The sequence below is a fragment of the Micropterus dolomieu genome, linkage group LG06, assembly GCF_021292245.1.
Source record: "Micropterus dolomieu isolate WLL.071019.BEF.003 ecotype Adirondacks linkage group LG06, ASM2129224v1, whole genome shotgun sequence".
Lineage (NCBI taxonomy): Eukaryota > Metazoa > Chordata > Actinopteri > Centrarchiformes > Centrarchidae > Micropterus > Micropterus dolomieu.
In genome coordinates this window covers 26,629,190-26,649,793 of record NC_060155.1, presented here as the reverse complement: position 1 = coordinate 26,649,793, position 20,604 = coordinate 26,629,190, and the positions used below count along the sequence as shown (strand labels likewise).

Below are 20,604 nucleotides of genomic sequence, written 5' to 3'. Positions count from 1 at the left end.
TATCCCCCCCCCCCCCTCTCTGTCTATCTCTTTCCTTCTTGCTTTCTGACTCTCTATGGGAAAGATATTTCTGTCACACGTCCTCATTAAATCATAGACCAGCCAACTGTAAGTTGAAAAAAATGCCTTCAAAGCGCACACACACATACACTATGGTAAATGAACGAGTATACTACCCAGCACAGTACACAGACAGGGTTTGCCTAATCCCTTATTAATGAAAGCAAGAGAAGGCAAGGTCCAACAAACTCTTGCCGTTTGCTAGCCAGTACAAATCCACTGTGAAATTACTGGTATTTGTAGAAAATGCCTCACCAGTGTTTCTCATCAAAATCCAAATTTACTTTTCAAAGAGAGAAAATAGTGAAGCCACAATTGAATAGTGAAGTTTTTTTTGTTTTTAAATAAAAGAAGGGAACTTAATGAACAGTCAAGCAGGTTGGAATGACCTCTTTCCAGCTATGATTGGACAAAACATTTGTGTTTCCCTCTGCATATTAAAGAAATCAGATTTGTAAAGAGAGAGGGATAGTGCATTTATTCAAACCTGGGTCTCTGACACAAAAGGCATGTGTATTATCCACTGTACCATCACCACACCCTACAGACAAGTTTAATTCAGTACTGAGGTAAGTCCACACTGCAGGGATTTCATATTTAATATTATGCAAAGACACTGTGGATTATTTTATGGATATAACACAAATAAGATTGAAAATTGTGATTACGGTAACACTTTAATAATAGCCGAATCCCAAAGAGCTGCCTATCCCGTTAACTGACCTGGTGTGGGAACACATTTTGACAAATAAATGCAGGTCCCCGATTAGACACCTGGTCTGGTTTTTATAGAAGTTCTTTGGATGTATAAAACCTTTTAAACCCCGCCGGTTTGCCCGCTTTAGCTGCTTCTAAGCTGCTTAGATCGTTAATACAATACAATATAATCGTTTAAATGTATGATCAATGTGTCAGTATGGACATGCTACACATCCTTAGATCAGTTAGATTCTCCACAATTCAATCGTTCAGTTCATTAAATGGAAACATCAAGCCCCAAAGTCCAATTCTTATTGATTTACCGGTGTAACCGGCATGGTACAAGAGATGAAAAAAAATAATTAAAAGTGCCGATGTTACCTTTGAAGCACTTGTTAAGTCTGTTAAGAATGTTTTCCATTCCTTGATGTATTTATATTTCTTTAGTCTGTAAGGGCCCACTGATCAAAATAATCAAAACAACTTTTCATAAAAGTGAATCCAAGTTATGAATACTGTCATGTGAAATCCATTGCTCTATGTCTAACCTCTGCAACACTTTTTTTTATCCTCCACCGTATTGATCGGTATGTATGATTTTGTTATATTATATTTTGCCTGCAAAATATAAGTGCATATGCCTTCTGTCGAAGCTGGACCAAATGAATGAGTTGTTAGGTGAATTGATATTATTGATAATTTTATACAAATAATATTCCTACTGTTTGAAATAAATAAACTGTTTCATAGTAGCCTATATCAGTTTTGTGCGAAAGGAATTAATTGCCTGTCCCAAATAAAGGCAGGGTCAATTCAGTGATTTTAGCAAATAAAAGGCTGGGCTATTAATCAAAGTTTTACGGTATTTTAAGTTGTGTGTGTATATGTGAATAGACTATGCGGTGTTTAAAAGCATTTAGTCAACGAAAACTTTGATGACCCGGGTTCAATGTGAAGTCTTCAGCTGTCAGTGAATTATCCTTACTAGGTTTTTAACCATGATGAAATGTTAATTTTGACCCCAATGTTTTAGTCGCATTGTCCTGAAACTTCAGTATATAATGTAATGTGAAAGGGGTTGCTCATTTTCACAAACCCATACAAATGTTTTATATTATTAACTTTATCCTACAGCTTTGCAAAGCATTTATCCTTTTTGAGTAATTGTTTGGTTTTATGACACATTTACCATCTGATTTTGTCTCATTACTTGCATCAACTGTTTGGTTTAGTCTCACTGGTTGCATCAACCTAATGCAACCTAATTACCTAATTCCTAATTTCTTTCCAGTAGACTATTGCTATTTTCAGCAAACAATCTCTGATAGAGCCACTGTACACTACCTGCCTAGCACTAATGGTAGAATTTAGTGACTAGCTGTTGAATGAAGTCTAACATTAATTTTCCACTGAAGTTGGTGGAGACCAAACCAGTGCTAAAAGGAGAGTGAATATTACTTGTGACTTCTTGTGAGTTCTCTTTGTGTGCGTCTCTCCAACACACACAGCTGCTACTGCGACTGTGCTGTAGTCTAAAGTAAAGTACCATCATGTGATGGATTTTAGATTCAGACTGCGTCACCTAGACTATTATATTTGCAAAGTATAGAAGTCATAGAGAAAGTTATAAGGAACATGGCCAGTGCTGTCATTGTCAAAAACCTGAAAAGTCACTACAAACAGCTGAGTGCAGGAGGTGTCCACTATGCTGAAATGACGCAGACTTTTTCGTGTAATTTCAGTACAATAACCTCCCGAATCACAACAACCACATTCCTCTTCGACAGAGAGGCAAGACATTATGGTGAATAAGATAGAAAAATGGACCATGTCCTGAAAACAGACCAGCTACGGTGCACACACAGTTTAAGACCCTCATAAAACAGACCCAACTACTCAGCAGCGACCTGTTGCCAAAATGATATCAGCCTTTTAAACAGCGGCACGGCAGCCGCACCAAATCCACTGAAAAACCACTTGTAAAGTTACTGACCTATTTGAAAGGTATCCGACGAGCCTGCATTGAGCGAAATCTTTGATAATATCCTCAGTAATCCAAAACAATCTTAACTTGCTTGCACGTGTGCTCTGCTAGTCTACTTGTCAGATTTTGCGTTTCACCCGGTTTCTGTAGTCTTGTTGTCTTGTCACATGATCAAATAGAAACTTAAGATTGGGCATTCACGTACATATTGCAGCATTCGTCAGCTATGTGTGAAAATAAGACTAAATTCATTTTGTGGAATCTGTAGAATAATTTTTTTATATTTCACTGTATACCTTATAGCTTACTGCTTGCTCCAGACTTTTTGTCTGTAGTGGCAGACACCACGGCAAAGGGGGGAAATGCACATATGACTGTATATATAACACTTAATCGCCATTGAAAGTACAATTTCAGGTAAGGTGTGATTTTACTATTGTTTGATGGCAATCGATGTATTTTCACCATGTAACTGACAAAGACCAGCCTGTAACTCCGCGTGGCGGCTCCCATCAAGGGCCCTTAGTACAGTGCGGGCCCCAGTGCAGCTGCATTGTCTGCATTGTCTATACCTACGCCCCTGACCGGCCTGATATACTGACTGTTGGGATGTTGTAATTTAAGATTATAGTATTTGGAGCTTAACTGCTGTACAGCTCTGTAAATATATTAGGTGAAAGGCTTCTTTTACATAATGTCACTTATAACCTTTGGAATACAACTATTGCATGTGATAAATTGTGTATATCTTGTATACTGCAAATTGTGAAACAAACTGCATTAGAGTCAAAGGTTACGAAATTGGCCAATCATATGTAAAGTATTAGGTATTATTATACTACAAGTTCAATAAGTGCCTCTGGCCTGTGTTTTCTCATGCTGCCATATTAGACCTCTTCTCAGCACTCTTTGACTCTTGTGTGCAGATTGTGCTGAATTGACAAATCCCTCACTCACTTGGGACAACCTCAACCTTAAACCTTAATCATTTTTATTTTTACATTGGATGTGATGACCAAGCATAATTTTCATCTTACCTCCACTTGACTTAAATTTGAGTAGAGGTCTTACAAAGCAGAATAACTGAAAACACAAAATGGTATGCAGGGCCTTTAATTTGGTGTTTGTGTCTAGTGCCATTTATTAGTTGTCATCAATGTTTCTCTCATATGAAGCTCTTACTTAAAGTCACAATCAGTGTAGACCAACCTTGTACACCATGCTCTAACACATAATAATATCTAATACAAAGCCGACACCCTATTAAATTATGACGGATGATAGACTATACTAAAATATATCATCTTTGATTACACCATTCATCCTTCACTGGTAGTCCAGACATACTTTAATTTAAAAGTACAAATTAAAAAACATGCTTTCTAAACAATCTTAATCCCATCAAATGTTTCAAAGAAAGTTCAGTGCTCCACCCCCCAAAAAGTACCAATACAGCTGAGGTCTAAACACAAAAAGCTTTCCCTGCATATCTGCCGTCTAATCTGTCCTGGCCAACAGAAACAGAGAGAAAAAGATAGAAATGGGTGCAAAAAAGATGATAGAAAAATGCAGGAGTGTGAAGAATGTAAGAGTTAGAACATTCAACAGAGAAATTCCCTGCAGGCAGGACTTAAAGAGGGAGGAAGAAAGATTAGAAAATGAAAAAAGAAGAAAAAACAACAATAGAAAGCTCAGTCCTTGGAAGAGAAACGATGCTAAACGGGTGAAAATGCTCCTTCTCTGGCAAGAGCAAAACCAAGAATAATAAGAGAGAGAAAGAAAGTGCTGAAAGGAGGGAGAGAGATGGTGATGCCAGGCCGGCTACTCCTCCACCTCCTCCTCCACGTGTTGCCGCCAAGGAGAATCAAATGTTTAAAATTTCATCTGTGGGACGACCTTGACTGGCTGAGTGGAATTAAATTTCTGTGGAGAAGAGTGGATGTTGGAGTGGCTAGACTGAAATAGATCATGTAGGACATGATTAGAAAATACTGAATAACACAAGGAGGGCTACAATACATAATGAATCACAACTAGCTTGCCGCCTGTACTTCAGTGAGTAGTGTATTTCAGATAAGAGGTGAAGGTGAAGGTAAAGGGTTGTTGGGTTTATTTCACTGGGTAATTTACTCAAGGTTAAGAAAAGCAAAGTGTGCTCCATTGAAAATAAGTGTTAAAAAAGTGTTCACGAGACAAAAATGGGAAACGGATTGAAAATAACAAATATTCCACTTTCCTCTTAATCCTCGCTGCATTTTTACTGCACCCAAGTGGTGTAAGATAAATGATGTGAGTGTTCCTTACACAACTACATAAAGTGTAAAATGAATGGTCATTTTTACTACCTTGCATTGTGAGACAATTATTAAGCATAATGCAAGCACTATAGTTGTTTGTCATATCTTTAAAATGCGTGTGTCAGTGAATTCTAAAATGTATAGGGCCAATGCAAAAAACATTAATTTCACTGTTCTCTGACCTGTGGTCACCCAGGCAAAAAAAACTTCTTGCTAAGAGGCTCCTGGCGCTATAACAACACTATTTTTCCTTCAGAGTGACAAAAGTCTTAAGTCACATAACAACAATTAATCCAAACAATTATTCATGCTTTAGTCGCTACGAGCTGACAAATACGGATCTAGTGGGAAAACAAAAGAAATACCTTTCCAGTGAACATACATAGATTATTTATTGTCCTTTTTTTCAAGGAGGTTTGTTGTCACAGTCTGTACAGTGTAGTAAATACATAGATTCAACACCACAACATACACACATACCACATGCATATATTTTCCTGAGATGTTCAGAATCAACCTCCAAATTATGTTGATTAGGAAAAACACTGTCTGGGTGGAATTAACTCACTGAAAAACCTAGTAATATTATCTATTATTAGAAATATTATATTTGACAAATCAGCAGTACATTATGTAAACAGAAGTCATTCAAGGCAGAGTTGAACAAGAAGTCCTTGTCAGAAAAACATTACACCTCTTACTTTTTGTATTCATCTGAGTAGATCTGCAACGCACAAACTACTGTATGATATTGCATCCACTATTTTATCTACAAAATATATTTGACAAAGTAATACATCACAGCTTAATGTAAAGATATTTTGCAAGAGTTTAAAGAAAGCTGTGAAAACTACATTTGTGACCCTAAAATACTGCATTCATAGTGGCTCCAAGCAACTCCCTAAGCACCCTATCCTTTCCCTCAAAACTTTAAACACGCCAAGTTATCAAACACTAAGCTGACTCAGACAGACTATTCATTCCCAATGATATCTTTTAGGCCTCCACTTTTGATGAAATAAACCTGAAATGGCTGTTTTGCTGAGCAAGGAAAATGACTCACAGCTGTCTGGTAGATAGCAGATTTAAGGCTGCCAGACGTTTTTTTTATTTTTTATTTTTTTGCTTGTGTGTTTGGATGTGTGTGAATGTATGAGCACACAAGCATATGGGATAACTATCCATGCTTGTCCGCATAACTGTATGTGCCTGTGAGTATCACATCTGCACTTGAAACGTTTCATGAGGATTTAGTGAAATTTGTCCTGCGAGTCTGGCTCAAGACAGTAATCATTGTGACATTTGTATCTTATGATTCAGTAATATTATAATTTTATAATTCAGTATAATCCAGTTTTGAGAAAAACGATCTCCTAATTATGAGACACAAATCTTATAATTATGAGAAAATCTAAACATGGTTACCACCATTATTTTCTCCTAATATTAGGCTACATACAATGACATGACTGGTATTCAATATTGCTCAGACACACACACACACACACACACACACACACACACACACACACACACACACACACACACACACACACGCACCCCTCCATTTTCACATGGAGCACATTCTGGATTTGAAGTATCTGTATAAATATTGTGTGTTTATGTAAATATATGTACGTGAATATGACTTTTCAATTTATATTTTCTTTGATTATAGACTGATTATCTCTGTAGCTGTAATATTTTGTAAGGTAGTAAGGGTATAAAGGGGTAGGAGTACATAAATTTTACTTCTTCCTACTCCTTTTCGCACATGCAAATAGACGTTTTTAAGTACTGGAAAGTATGGAGTTTTATTTTGTTGTTTATTTGGGCTGTGTTTATTTTGTAAAAACACTTAACTGTCTGAAATAACTCCCTTGTTCACTCATTCACTCATTCACTCCCTACACAATATACTCAGTAGCTTAGCATACAGTTTACATTTCAATTTACATTTGAGACACTTAGAAGTCATCGTCACTAAAAGGTGTAATTTTCTATTCAATTAAGTGTGACATGTTGCATTGCGGGATTGTTAGCAGAAAGTAGTGTGCCTACCATGGACACTACTTTTATGTGGACTTTTTGAGAGCGCTAAATGGTAGATAAGTTGCCCTTTCTGACCTGAGTACCACTGTTACTCCACAACAGCAGCAACCTATGGTATATAGCTAGATATATTTGATGTCTCATAATAACAAGATTCCGATGAGACAATTATGATTAGGTTCAAGGTAATTATAAAAAAATAATAATTACAAGATAAGTCTACCATGTACATACTGTATATATATGTATGTATATGTATGAGGTATATATTAAGTAAATTTTTTTAATTATTGTGTAAATTGGTATAAAACTTTCCTCTGAAACATATTATTATAAATTAGTATAACATTGCCAAGCAAACTACAAGTAAATGTTACATCCCATCAGTGCCTAAACCTAACAACACATGGGACTCAGGACACAACCGGTCTCTGTCCCGACGTCCACCCTATACCTTGCATGTGGTATAAGAATGCCACACTTCCTGGATTGACAAAGCTAATAAGTAGTAAACATACATTATAAGAGAAAGTCAAATTTCAAGTGTCTATCTATAATTTGACTAGTGACTTCTCAGTACCAGTAGCATGTTTCTTTGTTTATATTTTCATATAAGCCTGTGGTAATGTGATTTATGTAATCCTGTTGCATGTAAACACTCTGTCTGTTCTGGTGAGGCAAGTTGTCTGTAAATGTGCTCAGAAGGCTCGATATCAACCAGTTTCGTGGCAGAGCAGCCGGACAATCTGTTTCTCATCTCCAACTTCAACTTTAGCTGCTGGAGCAGTTCCACTTTGTTAGATTTGATGAGTTGGATGAAACTCTTTTCTGTTCTTCTGCTGCAGATTTGCACACGCACCCACACACAGGCTCATAATTTCAAATGCTCACATAAGCACAAACACACTCACTCAATACATGCGCACATGCACGCATAAACAAATGCACAAACAGATTCACACATGGAAGCAGAGACATTTGAAAATGCATGCGAACTCACGCTTGCAGAAACGACATTTTCGAGTTAGATGACATTTGCTCCACGTCTTTCTGTAATTGTCTGGTAACTGAAAAAGCAAAAGACATTCATCACCCTGCCTCCTCTGAGAGGCAGATGGCATATCCTCCAACACCTCCACCCACACCTCCTCAGATCTTCTCTGCTGTTCCTCCTCTTCCTCCTCCTCGTCATAGCCATTCTTTACCCTTTCTAATGTGTTCCTCTCACCTCCTTTGCTGTCATCTCTTCTTTTTATTTCTCTTATTTTGCCAACTCCTACTCCTCAAGTCTGCACTTTCTCCATTCAGCTAGTCTGTCCATCGTATGTCTAATGACTTCAATCTTTTCCTCACCTCATCTTTCACCTTCTTTTCTGCCTTCCCCACTCTCCCCTCTTTTTTTCCCTGAAGGCTGGACTGGACTCATGCTTTAATGTCGCTCCTTGACCTCATCTGTCTCTCACAAACCATTGGCAGGAGAGAGAAAAAGAGGTCAGACAAAGAAGTCGAGGCTCTGAAATGTTTCCACAGACCCCTGAAAAACACACTGGTGTCACAGAGCCACACTTTGTTACGATTTTGCCCCAGGATACCTTATATTAGATGTGTTGTTGATCTAGTATTACACTGTATAAAGAACAATTAAATGAAATCATAATTGTTACATTTTATACATGTGAATTGCCCTTGCTTTACTTGTTGAAACTATTTTCTGGTACTGTTACATGTTTAACTTTTTTTTTTAAGGTTTTTCTTTGTCTATGTAACCGTGGTGGCTTTTGTCATGCAAGTAGGATTGCTCATTTTTTAAGTACCCACTTCTTCTGCTCTTTTATTTGTAACCTCATGTAACCACACCTCCTTCTTGTAACAGTGCAGTGACAGAAGTTGGGAGAAAACCTCATCAGTAAAACATTTGTTTACGTGAAAAACAAGGTCTTCAGAAAATGCTCACCCCAGCACAATGAACTCCCTGTATCTCTGCCCGTATCTAAAAAGCCATTTATCCCACCAAATTCTACAGACCTTTGTGGCAGCTGCAAAATCCAGTTATCTAAAATAATTAGTATTAAAACTTGTTTTATCAATGGTTTTATTATGTGTTTCACTTAGCTAAACCCAATAATCAGTAGTTCAAACTGAACTCAGAACCTTCTTACTGTGAGGCAACAGTGTTAACTACTGCACAATAGAGTAGCACATTATAATGAACCATGGATATAATCACATCTAGCAGCTATTAGGCCAAGACACTACCACCCCAAGTACGGGTAAGTTGTAAGTACCTGGGTCATCCCGTCTTGCGTGTGTGTCCCCCTCCACTAATCAAGAGGGATGCCCCGTTCCTGCAGACTGGTTATAAAAAGGGGTGGAGCTCTGGTGCCCCCTTTCCTCCGGTGCATAAGCGTTGCATGAAAGTGCGTTTTTTACCCACCAAACAACATGTTTCAGCTTCACCAAAAGGAACATCAGTGTCACACTGAGTTAAATTTTGTTTGTAGCTTCTCTGTCAGAATTAGCCTCCTTTTCTTCTTGCAGTCAGGACATATTAAAATTAATGGGAATCGGCTATTAATTGAATTGAACGGTAATTAAAGAAGATCTCTGTACATTCTGAGGTCTAACTTAGGTCTAAGAGGTGTGTAATATATTCTCTTTTTATTGTGCACTGTCACTTCTCACAAGCTGCCCGTACTCTTTTCTGCCCTCTCCACCGGCGGAGACGAAGTATGGAAAAGATCAAGTGCCAACATGTGAACAGCATGTAAATGGGAAGTACTGGTTACAGTGCTGACAGATGAATGCTGGTAACCCTGGAGTGCAGGCTTGGTGGGCCAAGGGCACTCTGTAAAATAATAAAATCCAGAAAGTCCCTAGTTGTATGTACAGGGGATGGTTGTAGCACTTTTAAAGAAGTGTTACAACCCACCCCTCAAAATCAGTTTTTTCTCTATATATTCTGAATGTGCCTGTTTCCAGCCTTGACAACCAGCGTGCCTGATCGGGGAGGAAGCAGGTAAATACTGAAATGATCACCTAACTCCTAACTTATCTCTAATCGGTGGAATTGTTGTTACAACTCTTCCCAAGTTACAACCATACATCTCCCCTATTAAAAGGTGGCATAAAAAACTCATTTTCAGGTTCGTACTTGTATATAGTGTTTCTAATAGAAAATTGTTACATGCTTTAATAAAATAAACAACAACATTATTTTCCTCATACTGTCCATCACTTCAGCAACTTTAGCAACATGTAAAGCTATCTGTCCATCAGGAAACTTCATAAATCACAGAGTTGAGACAGAGCTGCTAGAGGACATCAGAGAGAAAACCAGAAATATCTTCTCTTTATAATTGTAAAAGCACAATGTTAGACATACTGAACAACCTCCAGCTCTAGTTCTATTGAATGACTTACTCTGCCCCGTGGACTGGTATATGTAGATTTTTGGAGTTTATATATTAATGATCCCAGATATCATAACACTCCTAGCGCTTTTAGGCATTTGCCTGTTTTTCAGTGGTCTTTTGCATGCAAAAGATTTACATATTTGGAGGAAACAATGGTGACTGAGGCTCACAGTATGTCAGTTCAACGTACTGAACACTTCTTATGCAACTATGCCAAGGTAGTTTTCCATTCTATGCCCCCTTTAAGTGATAATTACAGTGATGCTGGAATTAAAAGTCTCTAGTGGATATCTGCTAAAGCACAGCTTTGTGGCCTCCCGCCAGTATATGGTGATAAAAAAGGTTATAAAAGTTATTTGATTGAGTGTAAAAATACTGTGTTTTTTAAAACTTCAGAAGCTCAAACAACAACTAATGTCTTGTCTGAGTCGTGTCTACTGAAGCTGTATATAGGGTGAATGTTGGAATGTTTCCTCCATGATTTATTACTAGGTATTTAAAACAGTCAAAATGTAACAGTAATGCCTGCTTTTTTTCAATGTTCATCAATTGTGTGCTGTACTACTGTGCAGAAATGACATGTTGCTCTAAGATATCAGACTAAAAAAGTAAAAACAAAAAAGTGCACAACTCTGACCAACCTTGGGAGACCTAGAGTGAGCGCTGAACATTTAGAATATTTATTGTAGACTGTATAGCTTTAGGCTAAAGGCTCACAATATAACACTGTGTCCAAAAACATTTGACACTTTCTGGGTCATTTCTGTCTTGGCATGGGACCAGTGTAAGAACTTGGAGCACATCAAACAGGGTAACACACTAGATGACTGCTGGACAATACATCTGGTAATATAGTCCATGCATACAGGCTGTATTATTTCAATTCCTTATCATCAGGCTTCCTGAATAAGACTCTCCAGCTGATCTAGAATACTGCAGCACATGTACTGACTATAGATGTTTCTTCCATATTAGCTTCTTCGCACTGGCTCCCTGTAAAATCCAGAATCAAATTTTAAATCCTTCTGCTCACCTATACAGCCCTTAATGGTCAGGCACCATCTTATCTTAAAGAGCTCATAGTACCTTATTCTGCAACTACAACATTATGCTACTAGAACATTGCACTCAGGTGAGCTCTGAACCATCTTATAACTTATTTTATGAGTTTGCACAATATAAATGAAATTGGACTGAATATCTGTTTGATAATCAGGGAACTAGCTCCACAGGATGTTCCCTTCTTCATTTATACAGCATCCCCAACTTGTGAGTGTCCGCAGGAAGAGATATAGTTGTTAACAAACACATGAATACATCTGCGATAACTACGTTATAGTGAGTTATAAACCATGTATTTATACATGAAGTTTTCAATATTTAATATTTAACTGAGAACAGCCATAACTGCCACATGTCATATTCTGTGTGACAATGTAGGAGCTGGGAGATCGAATGACTGAACAAAAACCTATGCAACACTGTAACTCTTAACCTGCTAAGATAATCAGCAGATGTTTGTGAGCACACTGTCTGTTTCAACTGATTTCACCACTTGAACATTAAAATGAAAGAACCCAGACTGACTCCCTTAAAAAAAAAATGCAGTTTTGTGAAATGAAAAGTGATTAATTATTTATGCCTTTTTGTAAATTCAGTAAATATTATAGATTCAGTTATTTCTTTCTTTATGTAAAAAACATTGTGTCTGTCCCTGCGTGTTGCTGCAGTCACCACTGAGGATGAAGTTCGCTGCACAGTGCCATGCATACCGTTGCACACAGTTGCCACCGTACTCTATATAATTAATTTCCCACTCGTATTTCCTTCTTTTTCTTGCAGTTCTGTTGAATAATGCGTCACTAGGCACTCTTGTGGCACAGAAGGTATAATTAGTAACTAGAGCTATGTCTCTTAAAAGTCTTCCGGCTTGCTTGCTCTCTAAATTTAAACAATAACCTATATTTTATGTTAGGTAATGCATAAAAATAACATCTTTACGAGTGTTTTACAAAAAGATTCAGCATAATGTCTTATTAGATTAGATTCAACTTTATGGTCAAAATGCAGAGTACGGGTCCAAAATAATGTTATGCAGTTACATCATCGCAGCATTATTGTTCGGACACCACAGCATCTAACCAGAAGTGCAGAAATATAGTGTTTTATTCATAAAAGTGCAGGAGGTAAATACTACAGGTTAAGTTATGCTATATTTGACTATTTATTGGAGTTACAATATACAATTATTATGAAGTATATGTGAATATATTAAAAACATATAGAGGAGAAGTGGACAGAGTTAGAGAACGGAGAGTGCAAATATAAGGTTGAACAGTATGAACAGCATCTATGCATTTGTTTAAGTATGCAGAGTATTACAATGTATGCAGTGCTGGTTAAATGTAAATTATTGAACAGTGTTTAAAATATCAATTGTGTAAATAACATGTATGTTAGAGTACTGCAAGAAGAGAGAGTGCAAAGGTGCTATTAGATTTAAGGTGTGGAGTTCAGCAGGGTCACAGCCTCAGGGATGAAGCTTTTACTGAGTCTGCTGGTGCAAGAGCGTAGGTTCCTTTAACACCTGCTGAATGGAAGAAGGGTCAAAAGTCCATGGTTAGGGTGGGAGGCATTGAATTGAATATCTGTTTGATAATCAGGGGAGTAGCTCCACATTTCTACAGCATCCCCAAAGTCCATGGTTAGGGGCTGGGCCTCAGTTTGCTGTCAGCAGACCGCATGGCCAGGTGCTGTCCTTCATGCCTATAGGCCAATTCATCATGTTTGATCAGACCTACCACCGTGGTGTCATCTGCAAACTTGACTATGGTGTCGGAGCCATAAAGAGGAACGCAGTCATGGGTGAACAGGGAGTCAGTGTGCAGCCTTGTGGCACACTGGTGTTCAGGGTAATAGTGTAGGAGGTGAGGTTGTCTAACTTAACAGACTGGGCTCTGTTATTTACAAAGTCCAGAGACGAGTTGCAGATGGGTGCGCTGAAACCAAGCTGACTGATCTTGGAGATCAGCATGGAGGAGATCACAGTGTTAAATGCTGAACTGAAGTGAAAGAAGAGCACCTGACGTATGAATTTTGGCTGTCCAGTTGTATTAGGGCAGAGTGGAGTGCTGTGGAGATGGCACCCTTTTTTGACTTGTTGCGGCGAGAGGGAAACTGGTGTGTAGCAGGCATTCAGATTTGAAGTTTGAAAGAAGCACTTGGCACTGATGGAGGTAAGTGGACAGAACTTCTTGTGCACACAAATTTCCTTTGTAATTAATAATGTTCTATATTACCTTAACACAAAATGGCAAAAGCAGTCTGATCAGGCTAAGAATATTTTACTGGTGGTCATAAAATTATTAATCCAGACACACCTATGGAAGTAAGCAAAACAATAAAAGATATTCAATGTACTAATGTATTTAAAAGTTAAAATACTACACATTTGTTATCTGGATCCAGGCAATAACCTGATCTGATACAGACTTCGAATTTTCTAAAATCACTACAATATCCTGATGCACAAAAATAAGACACAGAGAAAGATGTATATAAAGAGAAGCATTTTGTCTGGTTTGAGCAGTGAGTGTTGCATAATTCCCAGCTGGTAACCAGGCGGGGCAGGTGGTGCTAATCTGAGGTGTGTGTGTTGTGTGCGGGTGTAGAGTGGTCACAGAGGTCAGGGCCAGTTGCGAATAATTCCTCACATGTCTTTCCTCCTCTTCCTCACCACTCTCCTCCCCCTCCTCCTCTGCTCTACTCTCTTGCGCCGGGAGCAAGATTTTCTCTCCTGCTTCTTTGTTAAAATGACAGGCCCTAATAGAATAAATAAGGCACCTATTTTTACCTGGCTGCTGGCAGGGTGATCACACTTACACACATACCAGCACGCAATGCTGCGCTGGAGGTTGGTGAAGAGCTGACACCTGACTCGGTGTGGGGGGGGGGGGGGGGGGGGGGGGGGGGGGGGTTGAGGAAGGAGGTCATGGTGATTTAATTGAGAGAGAAAGTAAGGAGGATAGAGTCTCCGCCGGAGAAAGAAAAGAGGTAGATAAGTAAATAGAGAAAGGCATATAGATTGATACAGGAAACAAAAGGAAGAGATTGAGTGACTCTGTTTGCTCTCTGTTTACTACAGACACACCTTTGCTTGTGTCTGAAATTTCCATCTGTATACAGTATTTTTCAATTTAATCTGACATTTAACAGCCAAAGAAGCTCCATAATGACACCTTTAGGTGTTTTTGAAGCAAATTTTAACTGCTGTTGCAGTATTTTGACAGAACTCCAAAGCATCTAATTATCCTGAAACTGTTTATAGGCAAACTGGTCTTCACAAATTTTCCATGTGACAGCTGTGTGTGAAGAAAACGAGAAAAGTAGGAAGCTAAATAAGGCTAATCATATTCACATACACTCTGTATTTTCTGAAGGCATTTTGAGATGCCTTTGGTACTATCCCAATTTGTGTGTTTAAAGAAGTTTGGCAGTTCTTGAAACATTTTTGAGCACCCCACAAGTTTAGACATTAGTACAGTAGTATAGAAACATACCAGGCCCTATTTAAATGATATAGAGAACATGGCACAAGTGCATTTAGAGCATGTCCAACTCCACTTTTGCAAGTTAAAAGGCACGTAATCCGGGCACAATGTAAGGCATAAAGGGGTTAAATTCTATGACTCTAACTTAATCATAAGTGTGTTTTTCCCTTGCACCGCACCTGGCACATTGCTATTTAAATGGAAATCTGCTCTTGTAAAAATATTCATTAGTGCAGCTTTAAATACTGTGGTGCCTGTCCATTATATGCGGCTGAACCAGGAAGTGCAACAGCGGATATCACAGGAATTCAGTCAATACGGATATATGCAAAGCATTAGTCTATAACCAATTATATAACGCAACCATACTGTATTAGCTGAATTTCTTCTAACAGCTTTTAAAGGTCTTTAACTTTACAATGAAATGCATTTGCTTCATGTATTAACCAGCTGCAACATGAACAGAGCAGCAGTGACTTTCTGGGTATTTGTGTCTGATCTCTGGCGTGGTAATTGAGGTCATGTGTCTGACAATAGGAAACTCATCACAACCTAGTGTAGGGAAGAAAGTGCTATTAATCACTCAGACAAGGCATTATGGCCAAACACACACACACACACACACACCCACTGACAGACTGTGGTTAATCAGCTATGGCTGCGTCTCTACAATCATGACTGATACAGCAATGATACTTGGGCATTGTATATGTGTACATATGTGTGTGTCTCTATGTGCTGTTTTGAAGTTCCTGGGTCATTAGGAAACAACTGGTGTAAGTCTTCAATTAACTTTACAGACCGTGGCGTACTATGTGCTTCTTTCACCCACTGAGCTCCGGTCTGCTGAGTTATAATTCACAGTCGAATTGCCAGAAAATATCACAGTTCCTGGGACTCTTTTTATTGATTTTGTATTAAAGTGAAAATCCACGCTGGAGGAGTGATTGTTTTAGGTAACAGTGCAATTTTGTATTTATGAGAATCCACAAAAGCTTTTCCCTTTTTTCCAAGCAGCCCACACGGTATTTGATTATGTGAATGAGATTTTCTTCATAAGGATGAAATCACATAAGCCAGATATCTGCAATTCATACATATAAAGAGCTTTGAGCTGCTACAGTGACATAAATGAGGTGAATGCAACAAACTTCTCTGTTTTCTGTAACAGGAGGCACTCGTTTTTCTACCAGTGTAGTATAAGTATCCAAGTATCCGGAGGAAGGACACACAGTATTCATCTTTTTCTAAAAATCTGATTCAATTTGATATATCATTATTAACATATACATAAAAAAAAAAATCTTTAAAACTGCTGCTAGCAGCTGTGCTCCAGGCAGCTAATATGCAGAAAATGATCAGCCCCACTTCTCACTGAATATGGAGGGAGGCTGCAGTCGGGCACATCTTGTATTTGGAGCAAAGGGCGAGGACATGGATCATCAAACTCTCCTGTGAGCTCATTACTCCCTCCAAAAGGCCAGGACGTTTCCAAGAAGCAGGGAAGAGATTAAGAAAGATGACTCTGATTTCAAGTTTTTGCCAATGGAATCTATTTCTTTTCCTAGGGAACCGACGGTCCTGGGCCAGGCTGAAACAGTTACCCACTTATTGAATCATTTCCCATCTTCACAGCCCAACGTGATCACCATGCTTTCTGTCTGTCAGGAAAAACAGATTCTGTATAGATTTCGCACCAGTTCAGACAATCAGATTTTCAGTCCCACATGGGCCAAATCTGATGTTTCAATTGTTGCTTCAACATGGGGACTGATAACAGGCTGAGTGTAGGCTGAGGAAAATATGCCCTGCTGTTAGTGTTACATCCACAGCCTGGTCAATGGCAAACGGCAAAGTGAAAAGTAATGGTGCTGTACAAGTAGTTGTAAATACACATAAATTATAATGAAAAGCAATACTTTTATTTTTACAATGGACAGTATTGCGTTTTTGAATTTCATAAATCCAACAGTAAGACATATTTGCATGAACACATTTTTATTAATTTGTGATGGTAAAAGGTTTACAGTATTCTAATAATTTCCCAGAAATTTTCCTGGAACAAACTATGTAATTTTGCTCTAATAATAGGGAAAACAGAGTCAACGTCCTGAGCATTTTCTTAAGCTTAGTTAGTTTAGTAGTCGAGTTTACCAACAGTTGTTGATTTCCATATGTACCAGCTTTAAAATAACTAATCCACTTAAATCCAAGTAAATATTATTATAAATTATTGTAAACTTTTTTTCCCGAATATGTTGATACATACGCTAGTCTACCTGTGAATTTCACATCATAGCATATTGGCCTGCTATGTACTGACTACAAATAGGTTTCGCTAGCAATTAATTGGAATTAAATAACCAGCAGTACACCAACTGAAAACTGTTTCTATTTTCTTTTACATTAGTAATACATTACAAATGAATTTCAAATGAACTGTCCCAAAAATTAAAGCTGCATTTACATTTCAGTTATTATCACGGAAATAAAATGAAACAACAGGACATGTAATTAATAGAAATTAATCATGATCTCATTCTTGTACAAATATGCTACATGTCCCAATAATCTTAGCTAACTGCGAGACCTCTAATTTAGCATTAAACTCAATTTTATTTTTCTTCCTTTTCTTATGGATGAACCATTCATTTAAAGGCCACATCAGATCAGACTGATCATAAAATTGGAACTACAGCACCTTCTTTTTCCTATATTGTTTCAGGATACATATAAGTTCATTGATTACACACTGTTCCACCATATTACAAGAGTACAAATATGACTTTGTCTAATAACAACAATATACACATATATATATTATAATTGCACAAGTTATATAATCGGCAGAAAAGTAGTTGGACAGTTCAGATTCACTGACACCAATCCAAATGAAAAACTTCACGTCACAATAAAGAAAGAAGATGCTGAGAAGGAGGAGAATGGCATTTTTTTGATTGTGTTGAATCGTTTACCAGTGTCTGCAATTGGTGTGTCAGAGGCGGCTGGAAATGAAGAGTAATGCACTTTTCATGAGGGTGGGAAAACTCTGCCATCTAATGCCATTTGTCAGCAGAGGTAACTGGGAGTGAACAGCACAGCACAGCAGGGGTGCCCTTGGACAAAATAAGGGAAGGGAAGAAAAGTGGCCGAGGCAAACAAAGGAAATGATGGCGGACAGTTTGGAGCCATTGAGGTGAAGCGGCAGGGAGAGACGGGCTATTACTTATCTCTGCTGCAACTTACTGAGGAAACAAGCACAGGTGACAAAATGATGGATGGCTGACATATGCTGCCATTTTGAGTAATATAACTAAGAGCAAAGACAATGCTTCTTTGATTGTTCATTTAAGTACAAGTGCTTCAAGTGCTTCTAGAGAGTGCTTGTGTAGTTTACTGTAATTGCTTGAGGACGATGCTGATTATAGCACAAAGCCTCACTATGATGTACAACACACACTCTTTCAGTGTGAGACTCAAACAGAAGGTGAAAGCAATGTGGCATACATTGTGTGTGATGTGTCACACACAAAGAACAGATGCAACATACCAATATGATTTGATTCTTCTAATGAAATAACTGAAGGAAGCATGAAGCTGTCATTAACATAGCTGAATATTGCTAAATAACATTTAAGAAACCGGTGGTACACATAGATGTTTACAGGAACTTTAACTTGGAAACAAGTATCATCTGTCTGGTTATTAAAAGTATGATTGGACCGAATTAAATGATTGGCTGTTGTTATTACAGTCAAGCGACAGCCAGATAACAGACATGACAAATTATTTTTGAGTCAGAGCATTTGATTTATTCATTGGAATTGGAATGGAATACTAATTTCAACAAACGTAACAAAAAATGCTTCTGACATTAATTGCCTACCCTAATTTGAACATTTATTTAGTAAATGTACAAAAACCATATATAAACGATATATAAACATATGTCTAAAAAAAACCTCATTTAACATGAGAAACGATGTTATCTTAACAGAAAGAGCTGTACATGAACTTTGACTAAAAGTGGCTCCCAAAGGGAGTGCTGTGTCTGTATAGTTTTACCACATCAAAGACTTAGGTCTCATTTGTTTTGCTTTTTATGTGAAATCTTTGAACACCCAGCTCTAGTAATGAGAGGCGCTGGCTTGTGTTTGTTTGCATGGATTATTGTGCCCACACAACAACCTACGACCCATAACAGATCTACCAATGCAATCGACAAGGGGTACTTCCATAAAGAGCGCAGAAAAAAAAGCTCATGGTTGAAATAAGGGCCTCAAGAGCCTTTCTGAAAGACTGTCACCCTGGGAGCCCATTACATTTCTCTACAACTGGGTACAACTGAGAAAAAAAAAACAGGAACAAGACAAGAGCTTTGTTAAAAGAGGTCCCATGGGAGGTTTAAGTATTTCTCCTGACAAGCGTTTACTCTGCAGCTGAAGTATGATCAAGAGTCCTGCCAATTCTAAATGTGTAACATAATAATCCAGTCCATCCCAACACACACACATTCAGCATTACCAGCCTCAATGTATTTTGAGTGGGAGTGACAGATTAGGAATCTGTTCAATCAGTGGATATATAAATAACTGCAGGAATGAAACTGTGTTCCTCATCCATCCCACACAGTCATAACCACATGTTCACCTTACCTTTGATGCTCAGGCCAATAATGACTGTGAATGTTTTCATTTATAAATAAATTATTCTTTAACAAATGCGCTCACTATGTGTGAGAGTGTCTGTGTGCCCTACCTTTGCTAATGTCCTGGTACTCCAGCCACAGCTGTCTCTGGACCTGTTTGTTGGGGTACCAGATGGTACAGGACTCCTGGAAGCCGTACACCGCCTCCTGCACGTAGTGGTTCCCAAACTCCCTGAGGATGGAGGTAAAGTCGCTTCGCTGCGTCGCCCCATCCAGAGAATGGATGGCTGAGCTGAAGGCTGGGTAGGAAACAGAGAAAAAAAAAAAGTCAAACAAGCAATTGAGGCGAATGCTTTCAGTTTAAAAAACAAAAAAAACAAACAATGAGAAACAAAAACAGTATGAGGCAGTATAACAGTATAAATGCATCTTGTAGGTAGGTTTTTGTTTTTGTTTTGGCTTACCCATAAGGCACACAAAGCTGCCTTGGTACTAACTAAAGGTAATCCCTACTAACACTAATCTGCACCACATACTAAGAACTCACTGTCCATATCTCCCACTATATGCATGCTGTATATGTATACGGTATATTGTACGTCACAGCTGTACTCATCAATTGCTCCCCATATATACATTGCTTGTGTCTTTTATGTTGGGGTGGACTGGCAATCTGGCGTAACGGACAAATGCCCGGTGGGCTGACGCACCTTTGGGGCTGGTGCAACGTAAATTATTTATTTATATATTTATATATTATTTTTAAAAACTGGGCCAACGACCGGCCCGTAAAGCGTGGACAGCAGCCCATTGAGTAACTTTGTTTACTGACAGTGGGTTGGTCCAATCACATCTCTTACTAGCCCCCGCTCCCTCTGCTCTCTGTTGCATGCCAAAAAAA

General features: G+C 38.3%; 1 protein-coding gene across 1 annotated transcript in view; it reads right to left on the bottom strand.

Moving 5' to 3' along the window:
- The window catches only part of astn1 (astrotactin 1), a 398,026-nt gene that overhangs the window by 147,526 nt on the left and 229,896 nt on the right, over nt 1-20,604 (bottom strand). Inside the window, exon 17 of the mRNA XM_046052123.1 lies at nt 19,814-20,002. Within this exon, the coding sequence (XP_045908079.1) occupies nt 19,814-20,002 (189 nt within the window). The remainder of the gene's footprint in view (nt 1-19,813; nt 20,003-20,604) is intronic.